We start from the raw sequence: 22621 nt of genomic DNA, 5'->3' as shown, positions 1-22621 counted from the left end.
TCCATATATATATAGACAGATTTATATATATATACACAGACCGAGAGAGAGAGAGAGAGAGAGAGAGAGAGAGAGAGCATACGCAGAGGGAGAGAGAGTCATCGCCGGAGCACCACTCTTGTCGCCGGAGCCGTTGCCGCCTCACCACCGCTGTCTTCCTCGTAGGCCGTTTGGGGAATTTGGGGGTGAAGTTAGGGATTTGGGGAGGAGCATCGCGCGGCAGCCAACGGGAAGAAGAAGGGTTTTTATTTTGGACTTTTTGCGACGGTATGATGTACACCGTCGCAAATAGAAGGCAAAACGGCGCCGTTTGAATTAATCCTTTTTTGCGACGGCAAATTTCCGTCGCAAATGATATATGCCGTCTCAAAAAACAGGTTTTTTGCGACGGTTTTATTTACCGTCGCTAATACTTCCGCATTTCCGACCCCTCCGCTTGGTTTCATTACCGACGGGTCAGTACCGTCGCTAAAGTCTAGTATTTGCGACAGGTGCAGTTACCGTCGCAAAAAACTGTTTTTCGCGACGGGGGGCGCGGCGTCGCTAAAACTCCGTGTTATTTGCTATGTTTTCCTGTAGTGGACTGATTCCTAAAATGTCTTTTTAGATATTCTTCAATGTCCTAGTTATTCATGAAACGTGAATCATTTACTTCCTAAAGAAATTGAAGAATTTCTTGACAATCATGTAAGATCTATTCATTCTTTTTTCTCATATGGTCAGTATTGTTGGACAATCTTTACTGTACTTAAATAAATTAATTTTGTTTGGGTACTAAACAACAAACAGAATACAAAAGAAAAATAAGAAAGGAGAGAGAAGGTTTGATTACAAAAATCAAACCAATAAATAAAAATAAATAAACAAAAATAGATTTTTATTTGTCACAAAAACAAAATCAAAATCTAATTTAAATAAATAAAAATAAAACAGAAAAAGAATTAACTTACTTGATTAATTTCTTCGAATAATAATCTGATCAAGTCCAGTGTTAGACACTGTGTCCTTAAGACATATTCGTCCTCTCTATGGTGTTTTCAGAATATGGACATCTATCTCTCAGGATAAAATGATCAATCAACGAAAAATAGCAACACTACAAATTTTTTGTTCAACGAACACACTTAGTGTATACACTCTTTCTCATAGAAAAATTAATGGAATAAATGCAACAAAATGCAGAGATGAATTGCAGCAAAGATGGACGAAAATTATGAATACAAACATCAAATGAGGGTTGCCTATTTATAGATGGATTGGTGGCTTTTCAATTTGAATCCAACAGGTAGCAAACTGTTTTGAACAGATACAGTACCTGTTCGACACTGTTTGAATAGGTTCAATCTTCGGTTTTGAATTTAAACAAATAACCGAATCTGTTGCACAGATTTGAATTTGTTTCGGGCAGATAAATTCTGTACAGAAAAGCTGGACATATTTGAATTAACCTGTACAAAATTTGAATATGTGCAAAATAATTTGAATTCAAATAGATTTAATTTACCAAAAATAAAATTTTATTCAAATATTTTTGGCCCAAAAAGATTAATATTGAGCCGGACAAGCCCAACCCAACCTCACACTGACCGGACGGACGGCAGTGGTGCACGCGTGTGTGGTGATTTTTGAATCTAATGGGTCTAGCCTATTTTGCCCATAACATCCCTCTCTACAAAACTTGGATACCCCTTAGGGCACATCCCAAGTTCCAATCATATACCTTATAAACCCACTCAAAACTTCCTACCAAATCAACGTGGGACAAGCCATTTTCCAATCCTTTATGGATTTTTTACCAAAACTCAATTTCTATGGAGCACACTTTGCCTTCAATTTCTTATTCACTCGATAATGGTTTTGAGCAACCAAATATACCACGTGAATCACAACGCGGTAAAGAACGCGTTACCACTTAGACCCGCCAATTTTGGTATACGGGTCCCACCTAAATAATAGACCAAAGTTAGAAAAAAAATTCTGTTTTTACCCAGAATTTTTCCAACTATTTCTAACAAGTACTTCATTTAGGTTCGAATCTTACTGAAAGATCTATTAGAGATCATAAATTGTTGAAGAAACAAGTAGATTTTTGTTTTTGTCCATTCCAGGGGACTAGAAAAAAAAGAAATGGTAGTGTCCATTAAGTATGTCATCCATGTACAAATTAATTTGGTTGGACATTAAAAGTCAAATGCTAGATCACATTTATTTTAAAAATATTGCAAGTATGATTTCGAAATAGACAGTTCAATTTTTTAAGACAAATATGATCTAAAATTAAAATTGTGGTTATTTTTGTCGCTGTCTAAAATTATTAGCAAAATAAACTATGGATATAGAACCAGTCACATAACTAATAGAAGAATCATGGCCATAAATATTAGATGGTAGAGTTAATTATAAAATATATAGTTTCACCCACATTACTCTACTTGCATTTATTTTGTGCTCGTAGACTTATTGAAGGGTAAATTACATTGTTGGTCCTCCACTTTGAATAAGGTTTTCTTTGATTCTTGTAATTTTAATTTGAACAATTTAATTTAAACAATTTGAACATTATACTTGTAATTATATTGCAATATGACCCATTTGTCACTTACTGTTAAAATCTTCAAGGGGAAAAAAATCACTGGTAAAACTAAGGGAACAAAAGTGAAATTCAAAAGAAATTATAGAGATCATTAATATAATTTATTCATTAAACCAGTAATTCTTATAGTTTTTTTTTTAATTTTTTTTTTTTAAATTCTACTTTGTTTCCTCTGGTTTTGCATGCAATTTTCTTTTTTAAACGTTAACGATACATAACAAAGGGACCACATGACAACAAAATTGAAAGTGTAAAATTTAAATTATTTAATTTGAAATTAAATAGACTAAAGTGACACTTCAATTAAATTGCATAAAATAATGATATAATTTCAGTAGGAGAAATCTATAACGTGCACCATTTAAAATGGTGTACACCGTAAGAAAGTTATGATTTCTTATGATAAAAATTATGATTGTTTGTGATGCATGTTATGATATTTTATGGTAAAGTTATGAATAACAAATTTATAATGTGCACAGTAAAGTTAGGAATAATAATATTATAACACTTTGTGATTTTTGTTATGACATTTTATAGTGAAAAAAAGTTATAACTTTTATAGTAAAAAAGTTATAACATTTTGTGTTTAAATTATAATTTTTTTTGAAAAAGTTATAAAAAGCATACCAATACATTTTTTTAAGAGTACACATTATAACATCTTCCATTTCAATAATATTAAATCCCAAAAAAATTTATCCCGAATTTACTCAAAAATATCAATACTTATATTCATTTCATTCTTAAATTCACACTGCACCAATTCAATCTTCATCAAACAACCACCATATCTGGAAATTTACCCCTCATTGAATTATTAGTCCCAAAACACGTGAACTACCACGAAGGGTGGGGATTTTCTTGGACGTTTCTATATATAGCCCTCTACTCTCTGTCATCCTTAATCTGAAGAGAGAAAGAAAATGTAATCAATCTCTCTCTCTCTCTCTCTCCCCCTAATGGAATGGAAGGAATTTCCCTGCTAGTCATGTACCAGTAGCAGTTGAAGCTGCCAGCATGATCTAAACTTCCCATTTCTCTCTCTCTCAAAGGAAGGATCAGATCATGTGGTAGCTTCACCTGTTGATGGGATCATGAGAAACCCTAATCATCAATCTGTTTTTGGCTTCTGATCAAAATCTTGGTATGATTTTTTTTTTATTATTATTTTGAGTCTTACTGTTGAGCATTTCTTCCCACATTCTTTAGTTTGGTACTTGTTTGATGTAGGAAATGCCACTTCTTGTATAGGGTGAATACCCTTCTTTTTTTTTTCTTTTCTTTTCTTTTCTTTTCTTTTCATATACATAGATAATATATGTGTTATTTGGTTCACTGTTTATAATTCGAACACCCAAGTTTATATAATTTGATTACTCATCTTTCAAATCTTAAACAGCCAATAACTCGTTTCAAACTTTGCATACTCACCCCATAGCACACTCACTTTTTTAATTCTGAATATATTAGATTCATTAAAAAAGTACTAACAAATTGAAGTGTTATGATATAAATTTAAAATTAAGTTGATGTGAGCCACATTCAAAATGCATCTAGTCTATATATTTCACTGTCTGAATATTTTTCTTGATATGTAATATTAATGTATCTTATACAAAGACCAAAAAAGTTACTCTTGGATAATAAATAAAAGCAATAACAAAAGATAGCTTTAAATATACTCATGTTGAATTATGATGCTAAACTTAGAAAAAAAAAAAAAAAAAAAAAAAAACTGCCTTCAAGTTCCATCAATGCTAAACTGAGCGGTATAAAAAAAATTAAGTTGAAAAGTTTACACGTGTATACAATACATTATACTTACATTTCTGAGATTCTCTAATCCTTTTGGTGAAAATATTGAGTATTCCTCATAATGAGAGGCAGTTTATTTATTTATTTTCAATTATGGTATTCAGATTAGTTGATAATTGATTACTAGTCATAATTTGCCTTATACTTATTCTGTTTAGTTATTGACATAAAATATTTCACAAGTCTAGTCAGATGCAGTGGATCAATGAGATCTTTTGTTTGGAGCTGATCAAGTTTTTGGATGGCCATTTGATAGTGATCAAGATTCATGCCTTTTTAAAGGAAAGATAAATGAAAATTTTTGAGTTTTGCCATAATTTTTTTTTTAGGAAGAAGAAAATGTAGTTTGTCTAATAAAAATAAAAACAAATACAAGTACACACAAGACAAAGATAAAAAGAAAAATGCAACAAAGCCCATAGGCCCAAACAAAGAAATCCTACACAAACGAAAGTCAAGAGAGAAAAAAGAAAAGAAAAAGAAAAAAACAGGTGTTGTTTGAGAAAATCATCAATCTTCTTACAGATATACTATAGATATGTTTTAATACATTACTCATCCCATGAATTTGGGAGTTTATGAAAAAAATTGATCTAACCAGAGAAACGAGTACCGCATCAAACTTAAATCGTTGTCCAGACCGTCGTTGCTCAAATTGCATTGCTGCCGCTGCAAATATCGAAAACCACCAGTAACCGGAGCTCAAGAACACCCACACCACAATAGTAGAAGTAACCATTGTTGGTGTTGATAACATTTGGCAAAGAAAATCATTATGGGATTATTATTTTTTATATATTGTTTAAAATACAGGTATAGATTATTGGGTTGCTTTGTTGTACTTGTCAACTTATGCTATAAGATGTTTTTTGTTTGATAGCAAATGAAATGATAATTAAGTTGGTGACATAAATTGCATGTCTAAACCATGTTGGCGCTTTTGAGATCACTTCGTGTCCATCTTTTTGTCTTGCCCTCGACAATACCAATTGGCAATGAATCATTTATGTCCATCTAATTTAACATTTTTATTAATTTTTTCCTTGTCTTCAAGAGTACTCTAACTATAATGCCACCTCTTTGTATGAATTTAAAACTAGTTAAAAGAAAAGGTAAAAGAGAAAACGACAAAGGCACTTGAATCTTTGTGGTCTACAATGTTATGAGTGTAATTATTCTCAATATTAGATTCCAAAAAATGAGTAATTATTGGGTAGTTTCAACACCGCATGGTGTTGTTTGTGTGATATTTTAAATCAATTAGATAGCAAAAATTACCTCTAGTAAATTGTTCACAAACAAATGATAACTTATTTAGTGTATATTACGATTTTTCATGTAATGAATATCACATAATTAAATATTTTCTCCCAAAACAATATTTTGTTTACTAATAGGAATTATGAAAGTTTCTAATGAGATTGAGTAATTTTTTTTTGGTCGACAGAAGAAAAATATTAAAAAACAATTTTAAAAAAATCACAACATGCAATACAAATGGTAAGACTTGAACCCATGCACCACAATGGAAAAAATGAGTATCATGTGTGATAAAAAGGAGTGCATCAACCACCAAACTAAGGCCTCAAGCTTAATTGACCAAACAATCTCAACTCCGAAAAAAGGAAAAACTAAAACCATCAAAATGCCTACTTTTATTGCTAAATCCTCTCAATAAACAAATAAATGAAAATGATACAATAATATCAACAGTATATGAGATAAATTGTGAATTTTTTTAGTAAGAATGAGAATAAAAGCGTGTTTCTCGACCACAAAAAAAAAAAGAAAAGAGAATGAGAGGAGAAAAGAGTTAGGGTTTAACATAATTGATTTATGTTCAATGGATGTGAAAAGGCGTTTGACTTGATTTTTTTTTCTTTTTTTAATTCAAGCAATTTTTTTTCTCTGACTGCAATTCATCATAGGTTAAAATAAATTTTTTATTAAATAGCAAAACTTCACCTCCAACCCAAAAGAGGATGTTTATTAGGTTCTTGAAGCATTTGGATACCCAAACTGTTACTTTTCACGCACTACAAACTTCAGAAATTAACCAACAAACTGCATTAATCAGGCCCTATATCCATCCTATTGTAATAAAAGTGAAAGGCAAAAAAAAAAAAAATGCCTTTGAATATCTGAAATTATGTAAATAAACAACAATGTATAATTTACTTGACAATTGGGTGCACCACCCACTCAAAAATTAAAATTAAAAAGAAAGAAATGGGCAAACACATATAGGAAAATCAACCATAGGTAAAGAGAGATATCACACAAAAATTCAACTTTTTCCTTCCTGATACAAAAACAGCAATACGAAGATCAGATCGCTAACGTACATAGCCCCTAATTATTAAATCTGGCAATGAACCAACAAATTGTATTCTGCCGCAACAAGTTTCCATCAACTCAACCAACCACGCTTTCAACGGAAGCAACAGCTGAATCCATGTTATTTCCGACTTCAAATTCAACGTTTGATTGCCTGGAAAGAGGACAAAAAGCTTGAACAAGCTAATGATAAACCCCCAGCTAGAATATTAAATGTGTATAGAATAATATTAGAGAAAAACAAATATATAATAAGGATACATTCGTGTCACAAGAATATACTCTCACCGGATTTGACAAATCCCACAAATTAAAAATCAAATCTAATGAATAAATGCATTCCCTGTCGTCTACGTATCCAAGATCAAGATCACTCTGCAAGGGCTTGTCATTTTTAACTACTATCTGTTACGTAGACTCTTCAAAATAAACCAAATCCCTGTGTCAAACACCTAACAGATGGACAAGGGTGTGGAATGTGTCTACTACTTTCTAACATACATTCCTTATATATTTGTGTTTAACACTATCATTATTCCTATAAATTGTTGTATGGTTGCTGTAAAATGAATAAAATACCTTTTTCACACTATATGTTTTATCTCACATAATTAATAAAAATGTAAAGAAATGACCCTTTTTTGCCAAGTCTCTGCACTTTCAAATTTGAGTTTGAGGGCCTGACATCTAGATACACACCCAACACCCGTACCTGACATCTAGATACACACCCAGCACCCGTACCCTAGTTCAAGTAACAAAGACGACCACAACATTAGCACCAACGTTTTAAAAACCGGACCGGTGAGCGAACTGAAAAAGGAATCAGGTGGACGGATCACCGGTTCAACCGTAACCGGAATCGAACCGTAACGTAATATATATATATATATATATATTAAAATTATATTTAAATAAAAATACAAGTAATAAAATTATAAGTTAAAAAAATTTAAAATATTAAATTATCTTAAATATTTCTCATAATATTCTTTTTACTAAAAAATATAATAATATATTTTAAAATATTATTAATTTTAATTTTGGAAGAAGAAATCAAATATTCAATATTTCCTCTATATGATTTTAATTCAAATAATTTGATTGAAAGAAAAGCAAAAATTTTAGAGGGATATCAAAATTTCAAGTCTCCCTCCAATACATTTGATTGAATCCCCCACATGAATTTCTTGAGTTTTTTTGGAAGAATTTTTTTTCTTATAAATAGGTAGAAACTTTCATAATAATTCCAAACTCTTAATGAGATTCCTCACAAGGAGACCCTTGAAAGAGATTTTCCAATTAAATTTCTTTTATGTTCTTATATATATATATATATATATATAAAATAAGAAAGAAAGAATGAAAGAATAAAAAAAAAATAGAAGAAATCAAAAAAAAAAATCAAAATTTCCAATTTCAACGACCCTGCTTCGGGTCGTCCGGTTCGCCAGTTCAACCGTCGGTTTTCCTGGTTCTTTCTAAATAGGCCGGTTTTTAACTTCGAACGGTTTAGAGGGTATATCCGGACCAGAACCCCAACCGGTTGACGATTCAACTGGTCGAACCGGTCAGTCCGGTCCGATTTTCAAAACCATGATTAGCACCACAACATGATTGCAAACCTCTGCCAAATGAAACAAGAACCAACATAATTACCTGGTGTATTTTAAAAGATATCTCAGTTAAAACCACCAAATCTGAAGCTGAGAAAGCAACTAATATCATAAATTTAAGTCTTAGGATTGGGGGATTAGCCTCGATACATCTCTGTCAAGGCTGAAAGTTTGAATATTAATCTAACCAACTTAATCACATACAACTGGAATCAGATAGAGGAACTGAAAGATCAAGCTATTTTAATCATCATATGATGGAGATGCAAGAATTTTGGTGAAATAACTGTGCCACATCCTTTACTTCAGCTTTTACATAAGCACCTGTGTGCAGTTTTTCAAACAGGTAATTTAGCAATTTTTATTTTTAAATGATTAAACTATCCCAATTATACTCAACAAAGATACAGGTTTGTATTTAACATATTTCTGATAGAACACAATCAAATGCATCATCCAAACATCTAAGCAACCAGTGAACAACTCGTTCTTACCTCTGTATTATGCATTTTGTTGCACTTGTCGGTGTATTTGCATAATCCAGTCCACATAGCCATTCATACCACCAACTTGGTCCTCAACTAGGTTTGTAAGGAGAAAGAAACCTTCTCTTGGTTGTTCACTGTGTCTTACAAGGTGACACAGCTGATAATATGCAGGATCTTCCTCCCTTAATTTCTTCAGTATCCTCATCAGCTTTCTTGACATTTCAGTATCACGCTCACACAGATTAACCTGATTTTCAAGATTTAACCCCCCCCAAAAAAAAAGGAAGAATGAATACAGCATCAGGGGAGGTCAGTTACAGCATATAAGAAAAGCAGCAGGGAAAAAAAAAAAGGCCTTCTAAGTATCGCTAGATGTACATGTACTTCACAAATTTAGAAGAGTCCATGTAGCATACAAAGCAACTACAGTCTATGTGGCATAAAATAACCTAAAGAAGAAGGGAATAAAACAAAGGAGAAAAAAGGAACACAATTCAAACCACTATAGTAGTATCCTAATTCATTACACCAAAGCCACACATACAGGCAAACCAAACTAATCCTATAAAGAAACAAAATCCTAAACAAATTCAACTTCATATATAAATTAAACTCCTAAATCAACTAATTTTCTTAATCTTCAATTATCTCTTTTATAATTCCTTTGCGTTCCCCATCACCTAGTACATGACAAGGACACCCTATTTTTGCTTCTTTTTTTTCGTGTTAAAAACACAAATATGCTGCATGTTTGACAGCCAATCTTAACTCAGGTCATAAAGCTTTTAATTTTGGCATCACCACATCAGAGGCTCTGATAAATGCAGGAAAATGAGATCCAGAATAATATCCTTTTAAATAAATCACAACTAATGAAGACATGGAGATTATAATATAAAAAATGTGCATGAAGTATATAATATTTTGGAATATTAGATATATGATGTAGATTCTGGGAATGAAAAAAAAAATACCCTCGAAAAGTCTGTAGCAAAGTCTTCCCCAAGTAGATTCATAGCTATATCAGGTGAAAGCATTCTACCAAACCATATAACAAACCTAAAACCATCATCAAAAATATAAAGCCCTCTGGAATCTAAGCTCTCAACTGTAAGTGGTAGCCTTGAAATCTTGAACTCATCAGCCTGAGAAGACACCTGCAAATAAGAGATGCAGCTGGGGCTATAAAATTCACAAGATTAAGAACATAATTGCAAAAAATTCAAATACAAGAAAGTTCTGTACCTTTACAAGGTACTCATCAACCCGAACCAAATTAGGATATAACAACTTCAACAAACTTTTAACAGGTAGGGTCATCATGGTGTACCCTGCTGCACAGCGTTCATCGAGCTGCGCATCAGCATATCCACCACGAAGGGGTATTGATTTACATAGTGCTAACCCATACAATGGTAAGAACTTAAGTGGTTCTGGGTATATCATCCTGCCTCCCAAGCGATGCTGTACAGCATAGAGATTTCGATATTCTCTCAAGCCTTTGACAATCCTCTGCTGAATCGAGTTTCGAGCTTCTTCCAGTTTATAGGACAGAGTTTTCTCAATTGCTGCAGATTAATTCAGTTCATAATTAATAAAGTCGAGAATCTACCTAATGTTCAAATTCCATGGTCTAATATGACAAAACTAGCAGACAGTATGGGAGAGGGTGAGGTGCTTTTTGTACCTAGCCTACAAAACAAAGAAGTGATGGCGCCAGTATCAGCTTGCCGATACATCTCTCCTAGATCTGTGACCACTGGTGCTGCTGCAGTATGCACTCTAATACGCCTCTCTCCAGAAGATGAAGTGTATCTTTTGATGATTAAGGAGAGTCATTTGTAATCTAGTCCACCCATAAAAGATGCCATACAATTCAACATGGTCAGGCAAATGCATATTCTGAACAAAACAGAACTCATGGAACTCCTTCCACAATCTCGAAAGCAGAGTAACTACGAAAAGTTACATAACAAGAGATGATATCCAACTGAAAATCAAGGAGACATAAAATTATATATGGACATAACAGTGGTCCAAGATAGGAATTCACTTCACGCTCAGTTAAAATGTTTGGCCTGAAGCATCCTGGAGCACGTCAGAGAGGTCTCTCTGAAAGACATTTGTCATAATTGTCAAAAGAACCCAAACGGCAGAAAAAATATGTCCTGTACAGATATCAAGGTTAAAAAGGACCTTATGCATTGGGTGGTCATGACTATCCTACATGAGCAAATGGCTTAGCAATAAGAAAAATTATAACCAAGTATTTCTTTAGCTTTGTGAAGGCATGAAAAATTGAAAATGAAACCAAGAAGTTTCTATAATAAGCAAATTTCCAAAAGACATCTGCCACACGCCAAGAGAAGCATGCTTGAATTTCTTATGCATCAGCTAAAGGATACAACAAAGCAACTTGGAAATATACAGTCTGAGTGGTCAATAATGTTTCTTCAAGACCCATCTGCATTGCGTAAGCTTTATCACAGTCTACAGCTGGAAGCGCTAATAAATCAGTGGACCTAAGCATAAAATTCCCATGATAAGATGTGAACCTCACACCTAACAGTAACAACAAAATAAAATTTAGCTTCCAATATCCAAATAGTATTCAAGAAAACAAAATTAGAAAGTTGAAATGAAGTCGGAAGTAATGGATCGAACATAGCAACATTCAGACTAACAAGACTGACTGACCTTTTCCACATCTTATGCGCATGACAGCTTCCCAGGCAGTTTCTCTCGTAAGATCCCTGGCTAGCTCATGTCTCAACTTCTCTTGGTGAATTGCTGAATGGAAGCTCGGATAGTAATACACTTGTCCACCAGTATATTTTGACAAAGTTCCTATAAAGAAAAATATGGGTGCAATGCATGAAATAAGAAGCCCAAGAAAAAAAAAATTGAAAATTAATTTGCACTTGGGCTGTAGTGCCAAGTCATGTTATTGGGTCTTTTTAAAATGATTTTTAGTTAGTCTAGACATGTTTTCGAGTTCAAATCCTTCAGTTTCTAACTTTGGAATCATGGTCTTAGTTGAGACTTGAGGGAGGGTTCATCCTAAAGTCTCACAAAGTTGTGTAATGTTTTTCCCAGTTCAACATCGGATTCCAAACTGACTTAACCACCAAGTTTCCCTACTCAAGCCAGATTCCTCTAATTTTGCAAAGAAAGGTTGAAGAATCCTCTACGTATAGTGATGAACTAACATTTTTTTGAAGCTTACAATTAGTGATGTGTCATTCATCTCCTCTCTAGTGTGAGTGCCTAGAACATAGGTGCAATTACCTATTACATTTTGATTTCTCTTTCTTCTCCTCTACCTTTCAAGTTCTCAAATTTCTTAAACTACTTAGAAATTTTACATGACAAGTATAATCTAGCATACTTATCTCCTTTTTTTTTTTTGGGGGATAAATAGCATACTTCTCTCCTTTTTTTGACGAGTTAATATACATCATCTCCTCTCATTCATAAAGTGAGTAGTATAAACTATTCAAAATAGAGAAAGAAAACTAACACACTTCAACTCCTCTCAAGTAGTAATCCCAGAATTTGACCAATGGTGTAGGAACCAGCAAAAGATGGAGCCATAAAAAGACACTTTTTTTTTATCAGTTGTAGCCATAAAAGGATACTTACAGTATTGAAATGTTGCAATCAGATAATTGTGAAGTATCTCACATGAAATGAATATCAGAACTTCAGAAATTTCCAACCAGTGAAACATACAAAGGTGTATAAGGTGCTAAAACAGATAGTATGCAATGGCTATAAAAAATAAAAATAAAAAAAGATAAAGCAAGAGTAGCTGAAAGAAAAAATAAAAATAAAAAAGGATAAACCCCAAGACATAGCATAATTAATCATAACAATAAAAAAAAATTAAATGTCAATGACTGATTTTTTTAAGTTTCAATGTCAGAATCAAGTACAGTCCACTTGAAGTGAATCCAGTAATGTGCTCGAAATAACGCATACCTAGGGAAGCTATATCAGTGTACTTGTCACTGAATGCATAGACATTCACTGCTATCTGACACTTGGTACAATCAGCAGCCATCTGTTTATAAAACGGATCTTCAGGTATTCTTAATGCATGCTCTTTATCTGTTCCATAAACACGAAGATCGTCTCCACGCAACCTTAGGCGGCCAACACCAAGTGAAGGCAGTGTATTCTGGAAAATTAACAATTTACCACCAAGTCGGCTCTGTATAGAGAGGAACAAGAATGTGTTAATGCTAAGTGAATAAGTGGCAAACTACTTTTGAAAGGAAAAAAGGAATAAATTCATCAGAAGATCAATGTATTTAAAAATTGAAAAATAACCCAACAATAGGAGATGTGTAGCAGATTTAAATGGTGCTGGAAGAAAGAATGGAGCACACCATGACCATAAATGCTGCTTTAAGAGCTGGACCAAAAGCAGATTCAACATTCACATTGTCCTGAAACATGGAGGGTAAGCTTTCTAGAAAAGCATCCACCACACTTCTTGACTCTGACAAGTTAACAAGGAGATCATCGGGCAAAGGAACAAATATATCATCCAGATCTGAGACCACCATCATTTGAGGCTGCGTCAAAGATGACTGGCACAAGAAAAACCAGACATTATTCAACATAAAAAATGATTGCAGGCATTAGGCAGGAAAAATGAATTATGTTGTATAATCAGTTATAATAACATTGCTTGCTTTGCTTGCCTTCATGTTATAAAAATGTATAGTGCTGTCAAAAGTTATGAACCCAATTTGTGTTCTGGGGAAGCCGGGCAATCTATCCAAACAAGACTTAATAGTTTGTGCCATAACCTGCAAAAGAATATTGACAGTGAACATAAATTAAAGCCCAGCAAAGAAGGCATGCAGGCTGCAGTCCAACAGTAACTCACATTTTTATTATTTAAAAGAGAATGCATTATTGAACAAAAGGATACTTTAATTGTATAAAATTCTTGAACAAATGAATTTAAGGGAAGAGCATCACAGTAAGAAAAGAAGTTCACAGCTAAACAACTCCATTTTTTATTGTGTGGTCACAAACCACCTTGCATTAACAGTTCCATCAATATAACATAGCAAAAGGTACCTATTCCGGCCAGCCCATAAACTATACCATTTGAATGAAGAGCATTTTTATAAAACATAATTAAAGCCCTAATCATTATTTCTATCATAGATCCATGAAACAACTGTTTCATTTCACACACTCACAGGCTCACAGCTGACCAGGCATAAGAATCAACAGACTAGTTCAATTTCTTCAAAGAGAGAGAGAAGGGAAAGTAATGAATAAAGGTGAAAGAACAAATGAAGGCAACCATAAATTCAAGGATGTATAGAGAAAAAAAAAAAGGAAGAAACATTTCAAATAACGCATGCAGAGGTGTTGAACAATGCAAGATGAGTTGCCAAGTCCATCCTTGTTAGCAAAAAGTGCATACCTCAAGCATTCCACTTCTAACAGCGGAAAGTGACACGTCAATGAGGAAAAAATATAGTGGTGGCATCGGAGGCCGCACCATATATTCAGCTGGTGCAATGAATTCCACACTACCCTTGCTAAGCTCAGGCCGTTCATTCAAATCAATTCTTCTGCCACTGGCATCCAAATGGGCGAAATAATCACCTGGAACTGGACATGAGATGGAAATAGATCAGCATGTATGACTTCAAAATTAATAAATCTACAACAGGAAACAAACCTCTTGTAACAATCCAGAATTTTAAATATGACGACATCCTTGCATTTATTTTCGTCTTAGAGTTGTGCTTGATGTACTGGCGTTGACTAGTCAGGTTTTTGAATTGTATTTGTACCTTGATAAGTTGAGTTTCGGCCTGTGTGAAATTTGGCTTAGTTTTGAAAAGCTGCATCTGAGGACACTGCTTGAATGATCAATTTGAGGTCTCTGTTTCTCCGTCCCATATACTGAGGTGTGATTTGGGATTTGGCTTTTTCAGTGACCTTTTTGTTGACTTTTTCATTTTTAGTTAACTTTTTAAAAAAATTCAAAAGCTTCACACTTCTAGGTTTCATTCGACTAGATGGACTAAAAATATAGTAAAACAAATTGAAAATAATATGAAAAAAGTCCACTAAAGACCAAAACAAACAATTGAGTTATTTGATTTTTTTGTCTTTAGTAAAAAATTTTTGGATTTTTTCAACCAAAAAAAATTCTTTTTAGATCCTTCTACATTAGACCAGTGTTTTAAAAGGCGCGCCTAAGCACGAGGCGCAGCCTTGCACTTCAAATAGGTCGAGGTGAGGCACAATACGCAAGGCGCGTGTTGAGGCAAGGGCTTTTTTTCTAGGTGCAGGCTTCATGGGCTTTACCTATTTTTCTACTTCAAAAGTGTTTTTTTTGTGGGCATACCACAAGGGATCAAAACTCTTTAATATAAAATGACCAAACGCGGTCAAAAGAGAGCAGAAAGTGATTAAAAAAAAACCCTAGGTGGAGAAGATTAAAAAAGGCGATCAGAAAATGGGAAGACGACACGACTTCGGCTTCTTCTTCAAGTTCTTCTCTTCTTCTTCGGTGGTTCTCTTTCTTTTCTTCTCTTCTTCGACGGGTTCTCTTGGTTGGGTTATCTTTCTGCCTCTGTTTTTTCTTCTCTTCTTCTTTCTTATTTTCTTCTTCTCTTCTTCGATGGTTTCTCTTCATGAGTCTGCCTCTATTTTTTCTTTCCTTATTTTCTTCTCTTCTTCTTTTCTTATTTTATTTTTCTCTTCTTCTTTTCTTCTCCTGCTTCTTCATTGGGTTATCTCTCTGTTTTTTATTCTCTATTATGCTTGTGAAGCATGCATTATGATTTTTGGAATTCTATATATGTTTGTTATGTTGAAAAGTCAACCTATTTTATAATTTTGCTTTTCTTCTACTACTGTGCCTCGCTTTGGTGAGACACACACCTCGCTTCATGCCTCGCGCTTAGGCTATAGGAGATCTTATCGCCTCGGTGCGCCTAAAGTCTTTTAAAACACTGCATCAGACAGACCGAAAAAGTAAAAAAAAAAATGACACAAATTTGAAAAAAAAAAATATCACCAAAGACAAAAGTAATAATAGTCTATATATGGAAGAAAGGCCCTAATTTCGATTGTCATGGTTTGAAGAAATTGTTGAGAATTTAATATTTTATTTTTATATTTTTTTTTTGACCTAGAGGCTTGAATTTTTTTTTTTTTTTTTGTGATAAATATGAAACTGGGGTTTGTATGGCAAAATTGATTGGAAATTAAAAAAATAATGTCAAAAAGGAGATTTCATATGTTGAACTTAAAATTGAAAATTTCAAAGTGAAATTGGTAATGTTGTGATAATGGCAATTCATTTGAGAAATTGTCTGTAGTAATAAGATGGGAGTACATCTTGACATTTGCACACTTGATGGGACCTGATTTGGTTATTATTCTTGAAATAGCATGAAACAAGTAACAATTTGAATCAAAATTTAATACAAGTATATGTGTAAACTTAAATTGGTTGGTAAATGTGTGAACTTAAATTGGCATTTCAAATTGTTGAATGTTAGTCATTGAGATTGGAAATTTGTATGAATTGAGAATAATGTGAAGGTGGAATTCATTTGACAAATCATCAACGAAATGGGAAAAAAAAAAATCAAATAAAATAAAATTGACACGGAAAACAGTTTGAAACACTGTTCAGAAAGAAGTGATGTGGCTGAGAATGCACATGGGTGTGGAGTATGTGGTGGGTCAGTGTTGGTGTGGATGTTGGAATGTGAGCGTATTAGTATGGGATGTGGACCTAGGTAATTGGTGTGCATGTTAAGTGAGTGTAAGCATTGGAAGTGATGGAACGTGATATTGTAATTGGAACTGGAAATCGAACTCAAGAAAGACGTGAAACAGATTGGAAACTTTGTTAAGACATTTTCATTTTAAAAATTATAATAATAATAGCAATTGATTAGTTATTTAATAAGTAAATCATAGTTAGCACTGATCCTTATCTCATAAGTAAATAGAAAAAACCTAATTAAATAAATAAATAAACAATAATAATAACACAATGGAGAATTGGCTAACAGGTGATGAATGGCTATTTATACTCCCGTTTTGATTTGTAACTAAGAGGTGACATCTTGAAATAAAGTGTTGGAAAGGAGTTTTCATGACATGCATTGACATATTTTGGATTCTTGCATACTACATGCAAGTTATAGTTGTACACAGTGTTTTTAAAGGCTCAAGGCGCACTAAGGCACTGAAGGTCTCTCGGGGCCTAGGCGCTAGGCGCAAGGCGAAGCGCGGGCTTTATTGAAGTAAGGCGCACAATCTTAGTAAAAAAATAAAAAAATTAACATAGACTAATCATTCATAGTACTAAGACAATTTGTTTAAAAATAAAAAGTAATCAAGATTCAAAACAAAATATAAATTAATTCTCAAAGTCATGAAAGTGCATATCACATAACATTCCAATTTTCAAAGATAAAATAATCCACATTCAATAAAATAAAAACAAAAACAAAAACAAAAACATAAAAACTAAACATCCAAAACATAAATATCTAACAAATACTAATATTTTGTGAATAATTAATTATTTGTAAATTCTTTTGTAAATATTTGTGAATAATTAATTATTTGTAAAAAAAAATTTAGTGTATTTTTTTTAGTTAATTAATCAGAATCAGAATCTATTTTTTTCTCCTAACAGATAAAGGAAAAAAAAAGACTAGAAGTACATTGTATTAATTAATTATTTGTGAATAATTATTTATTTGTAATTTTTTTAGTTAATTAATCAGAATCAGAATCAGAATCAAAATCTATTTTTTTTAGTCTATTTTTTTTTTAGTTCATTATTTTGTATTTGTATTTTTTATTTTTTGTTTCTAACGGACTCAAAGGCATAATTGAAAAAAAAAAAAAAGAAAAAAAGGGGGGCAAAACAGAGCAGTCGAACAGCCAAAAGAAGAAGAAGAAGAAGGAGAGAGAGAGAGAGAGAGAGAGTCAGTCGAAGTTGAAGCTAAAAAAAAAATAAAAAAAACAGAACCGAAGAAGAAGTCGAAGAAGACGAAGAAGTCGAAGTAGAAGAAGAAGACCAGAAGAAGAAGATGGTGAAGCATACTGCGAAGTCGAAGAAGTCGAGCAACCCAGTCAAAGTCGAAGTCGAAGTCCAAGGAGAGGCGAGAGAGGAAGAGACAACACAGATTAGGGTTCAAGCGCAGTTAGATCAGATCTAGCTGTTAGAAAATCAAGCGTGCCTAGTCGTGCGCCTTGCGCCTCTGCCGCCTGGTTCAAGTCGCGTCTAAGTCGTGCGCCAAACACAAGTCGCCTCACCTGGGACCTGTCCAGGCACAAACAGTGCGCTTCGCTTCGCCTTGCGCCTAGGCGCGCTTTTCATAACACTGGTTGTACACTTGCACATGCCACCGTCTTAACACTTACGTTTTATTAGAATTATCTCTACTTGGCTAGTGTAGCTCACCCTAAAATTTTAAAGATTTCCCTTGTGGTTCATGATGCATGAAGCTAGACTTGGAGCATGAAGTGTAGTACTTTTTGAGAAGAATTTGTAATAAAAAGTCCATATTTCACTTTGGCACGCATTAAAGAGTTCCTGATTTTGAGTCATGTACGTTAAATTCTTGGATGAATGTGACTCCAATAGAAAAATTAAGACTAGTTATTTCATGTGATGAGTATGTGGTTTAAGTGTCAAATCCATCTAATTCTCATGCCCAAAGACACCAAGCAGCCAGATTTTATATTTCACAGAATGGGAGTCTTGTGCATAGTTTCTTAGTAAACTCTACTACTTGAACATATTTGTAGGTTGCATGTCCAACTAGTCCTGTTGAACACACATCTTATGCGCCCTAACCCAAGTGACAAGTGTCCGACACCCATACTTCACAAATTTATAAGAGTCAAGGTAACAGGTCCGGACACCATATAACATCAAAGATTATTAGATGCAATTCAATATCTACATATTTCCTTCGAAGAAGCCTATCACTTCCAAATGTCTACTACAGGTTACAAGCATAAGGAAATTTACCATCATTAAGCAAAGCACATATGTTACAGCGCCACTTTCTTCCACCATCTGTGAATGTCACATATGGATTCACATATGTCCGACATCTTCTACAGCGAATAATTCCATTCTGGGTAAAATTAACTATTGCCACCTCCTCCTGAATGAAGAGGGTTCACAAGTACGAAAAATACAAAGCATAACATTAGAGCATGTTCGATATTAGCAAAGTGCAATAGTTCTAAGTACATAGATACTCACTCCATCAGGTGGTTCCGCAAGAGGACAAACAACTGCTCCGAGGGGTAAATGCCACCTTGAAACCAAAGACTGGGAACTTGGTATGGCACTAGTTGTAAGACGCAGATATCTAGAATTGCAATTCATGGGATACATCTCAGCATAGGAGTTTGGCTCCACATCACCATCCAAAGGCCTTGGCAATGCTTTAGAATCAAGTCCTGGGTCAAGTGATCCAGGAACAGAGGCAAGTGAGAGAGAGCTGAAGTCTTCTGTCAAGCCCTGCACAGCTCCCATAGGAGGTCCAGAGCCTTGGTGTTGCATTTGATCCCTTGAATAGGCACCCAGAGGAGCTGTGACTGGTGGAGGGGGAACATAACCACCTTGATGAGCAAAAAAAGGGGTAGATGTTGTGGGTGGGGGCGGACCATAACCTCCTTGATGGGAAACAAAGGGGGCAGACTGTACAGGTGGAGGTTGTGTAACTGCATTAGATGGTCTACTAGGATACCCAGGAAAAGCTGACTGCAATGGCTGCAAGGTTGGCCTAGGACCTGAAAATGATGAATCTAAGGATGATGGAGGAACATTCATGCCTGATGGTACATGGTTTATGCTTTGAGGCGGAGATCCCATCCGCACAGATGGTATCTGGGGCGGCTGTGGATGAAGAGAAACTGGCTGAGATGGAACACGAGCTGCAGGAGGTTTAATTGGTGCAGAAAAAACTGGTTGCCCTGGAGGGGAAATACGTGGAGGAGGTACTTGAGCTGTTGAAGAAAATTGTGGTGTTGGGAAATGCTGAAAAGGTCCTGTTGGTGGTGGGACATATGATGATGGTGGAGGTGGTATAGATGGATCATTAGGTCTACCTGTTTGTGCAGATCTAAAACCAGATGCTTCTGATCCAACCACTGGCCCAGATGACAAGAAAGGCCTTGTAATCTGGGGAGCAGTTGGCGGTGTGGGTCTAAAAGCAGAGGCCTCAGATCCAATCACAGGGCCAGATGATAAAAAAGATGCCGTACTCTGAGAAGCAGCAGCAAAGGGTGAAGGAGCAGGCCTTTGAGGGAAATTGGCACGGTTAGAATTTTCAGTCCCCATGGTATTCATAACCCACACTTGATCAACTAGCAATGGCTATGCTTCCATGAATAATTCTGCAAAAACATTCAATATAGAACATGTCATTGTTGATGGAGAAAATTATAAAACATTCAAAAGTCAAAGCTCAGAGAGTAAGCGTAATTAATATATACAATCATGACAGTGAACCAGTAAAACTTGTAGAATTTCAAAGCTCACCCAATCCCCCCATAACAAATGCACACAGCATACCTGATAAGCTTCAATTTTTCCCTCATATACCGACTTACCTTGTCGCATATGATCAAGGACAAGTCTATATCTATTGCATGTCAAGCATAATTTTCAAGCCAAAAACACATATAAATGTTTCAGATCTGGCATACGCAAAAGCATGGTGCTACAAGAATGATATTGCAGAGCCAAGTATGCAAAGATTTTATTGAACTTGCTATTTCTTTTTTGAGTTCACGTATCAAAAGTACATACCGAAAAACCTGATGATACAGAATTCCAGTTTAAGTAATAATCTTTAGGTTGCTTCAGACGTTTCCATATATATAGTATGGATTTTAGATCCATATTTCTATTTCCTCATGAAGAAAGTGTAGGATCCAGGTCTATGTGGCTCTATACTAAAGTAGGCTCTATTCACCTCTAACATGAAAAATCATTGACTCTACCTCTGACATATGTCCTACCTATATCAGGAAATAAAAAAAAAGGTGTTCACTCCCAATTTATTTTCTTTCAAGGGAGGATACAATCAGACTTTGACACCAGGACAGCTGACATGTAATTACTTGCGAAACAAGAATTCAATGTGGCATTTGGTGATTGAAAAAATAGAAGCATTATACAACTCCTGATTAGTCAATTCAAAATGTTTTGACTCCAAAAGGAGCTCCAAGAAAAACACAACGAAATTTAAAACATCAATAAGAAAATAGAAGGGAAAAAATAAGCAAAAATACAGTGCCTAATCGCTGCAAATGAAGGTCCCTAACATTCTCTCCTTGTCCTAAGTATGTCCATGTGTAGGTGAGAAGGAGACACTTCAATTCATTTCAGATAATGTTTTGTCCAAAGCCCCTATTCACAAGACTTCCACTTCTTAGCTCTTTAAACAGAGCTATAACTCACAAACATTGAGGCTTAAAGTTATTCAATTTTAAGCCAGAGTCCCAATCTAATACCAATCAAACCATTGTTACTTGGATGAAATACAGCCTGACTTGCTACCCAATTATGCTCTCCAAACAAAAAAAATTAACAAATTAATTTTTTTATTTTTTAAAAAACAAGGAATTTTATTACAAGAGACACTGATATGATAATCTTGGTAAACCTACTTTCCATCTATAATTTATTAGCTTTTTTTCTTTCCTTTTTTTTATCAATCCAATCCACAATTTCTTAGCAATCAATTGATCACCAAAACAATGCGAGTATTCCATCATTCCACAAAGCTAAAGATAAAACCTTTAATACTATAACAAAATAGGTTGTAGAAACATATGTAATTACAAAAAAAAAAAAAAAATAGCGAAACACCAAAACTAGTAAAATACGAGCTAACCATCAATTCTAGTCATGAAAGCATCAACGAAATTGATGTAAATTGATCAGTGCGATGAAGTCAATTATGTTCAAATATCAAATCTTGGGAAGAAATTAGTAAACTTGTGAGAGGACAGAGATGAATCAAACGTACCTAAATCAAATTCGCATCGAAGGTGGGTCTAGCAGTGATGTGATGACTCGGAATTGGAGATCTCGCCGGAGAACAAGTGCGATAGAGAGATTTAGTCGAGTCCAGACACTAAAACAGTGAATTGGATTGGTTAGGTTGGGATTAGGGTTTGCAGACAAGTCGGGATCAAGAGAGAGAAGAGGACAGGGATCGTGATGTAGGGTAGAGAGAGAGAGGGAGAGAGATGGAGAGAGAAGAACCTCCTACTACTACTAGATGGAGTTTTCGGTTCAAAAGTTCTCGGGTTAGTTTTATCCGAATCTTAGCTCCGACACAAATACGGATCCTTCAAGCGTAATCTGACCCTACAAGATTGTTCCAGGCCAGCCCAATCCGATCCTGGAATGGGTAAGGCTTGTTTGGTAACTTTCTTATTTTTTTAAAAAAAATTATGAGAAATTACAAAAGAAAATCAAGATTTGACCTTATAACAAAATAAATAAATCTTAAATTTTTAATTTTATCAATTTAAAGTGTGATTTTTTATTTATTTTCAATCTAAATCAGTTGTCTATTTTAATTAAGTAAAATCGATAAAAAAATTATATTTTAATTATTAAACTCAATAAAAAATTATATTATAAATATTTTATATATACTTATATTGAGTTTAATTTCTATCAAATTTACTTAATGAAAATAGATAAAAAATAAATTAAAAAT

The 22621-nt window shown here is 34.2% G+C and overlaps 1 protein-coding gene across 1 annotated transcript; it reads right to left on the bottom strand.

Moving 5' to 3' along the window:
* Positions 1-6529: 6529 nt before the first annotated feature.
* Positions 6530-22205, bottom strand: LOC114319032 (protein transport protein SEC24 A). The gene is made up of 14 exons (XM_082899512.1): positions 21920-22205; positions 19141-20279; positions 18901-19039; positions 14302-14492; positions 13562-13669; positions 13244-13447; positions 12834-13065; positions 11550-11699; positions 11258-11414; positions 10540-10667; positions 10098-10420; positions 9827-10009; positions 8859-9099; positions 6530-6902 (listed from the first exon to the last, which is right to left on the bottom strand). Exons 2-13 carry the CDS (start codon positions 20230-20232, stop codon positions 8866-8868), a joined length of 3141 nt encoding a protein of 1046 aa, XP_082755638.1. The 5' UTR covers positions 20233-20279; positions 21920-22205; the 3' UTR covers positions 6530-6902; positions 8859-8865.
* Between the last annotated feature and the right edge of the window lie 416 nt (positions 22206-22621).

Source organism: Camellia sinensis, chromosome 12 (assembly GCF_055761805.1).
Source record: "Camellia sinensis isolate YWXY chromosome 12, ASM5576180v1, whole genome shotgun sequence".
NCBI classification, from domain to species: Eukaryota; Viridiplantae; Streptophyta; class Magnoliopsida; order Ericales; family Theaceae; genus Camellia; species Camellia sinensis.
Note: the sequence above shows the minus strand (reverse complement) of the source record. Positions and strands in the feature narration are given on the sequence as shown.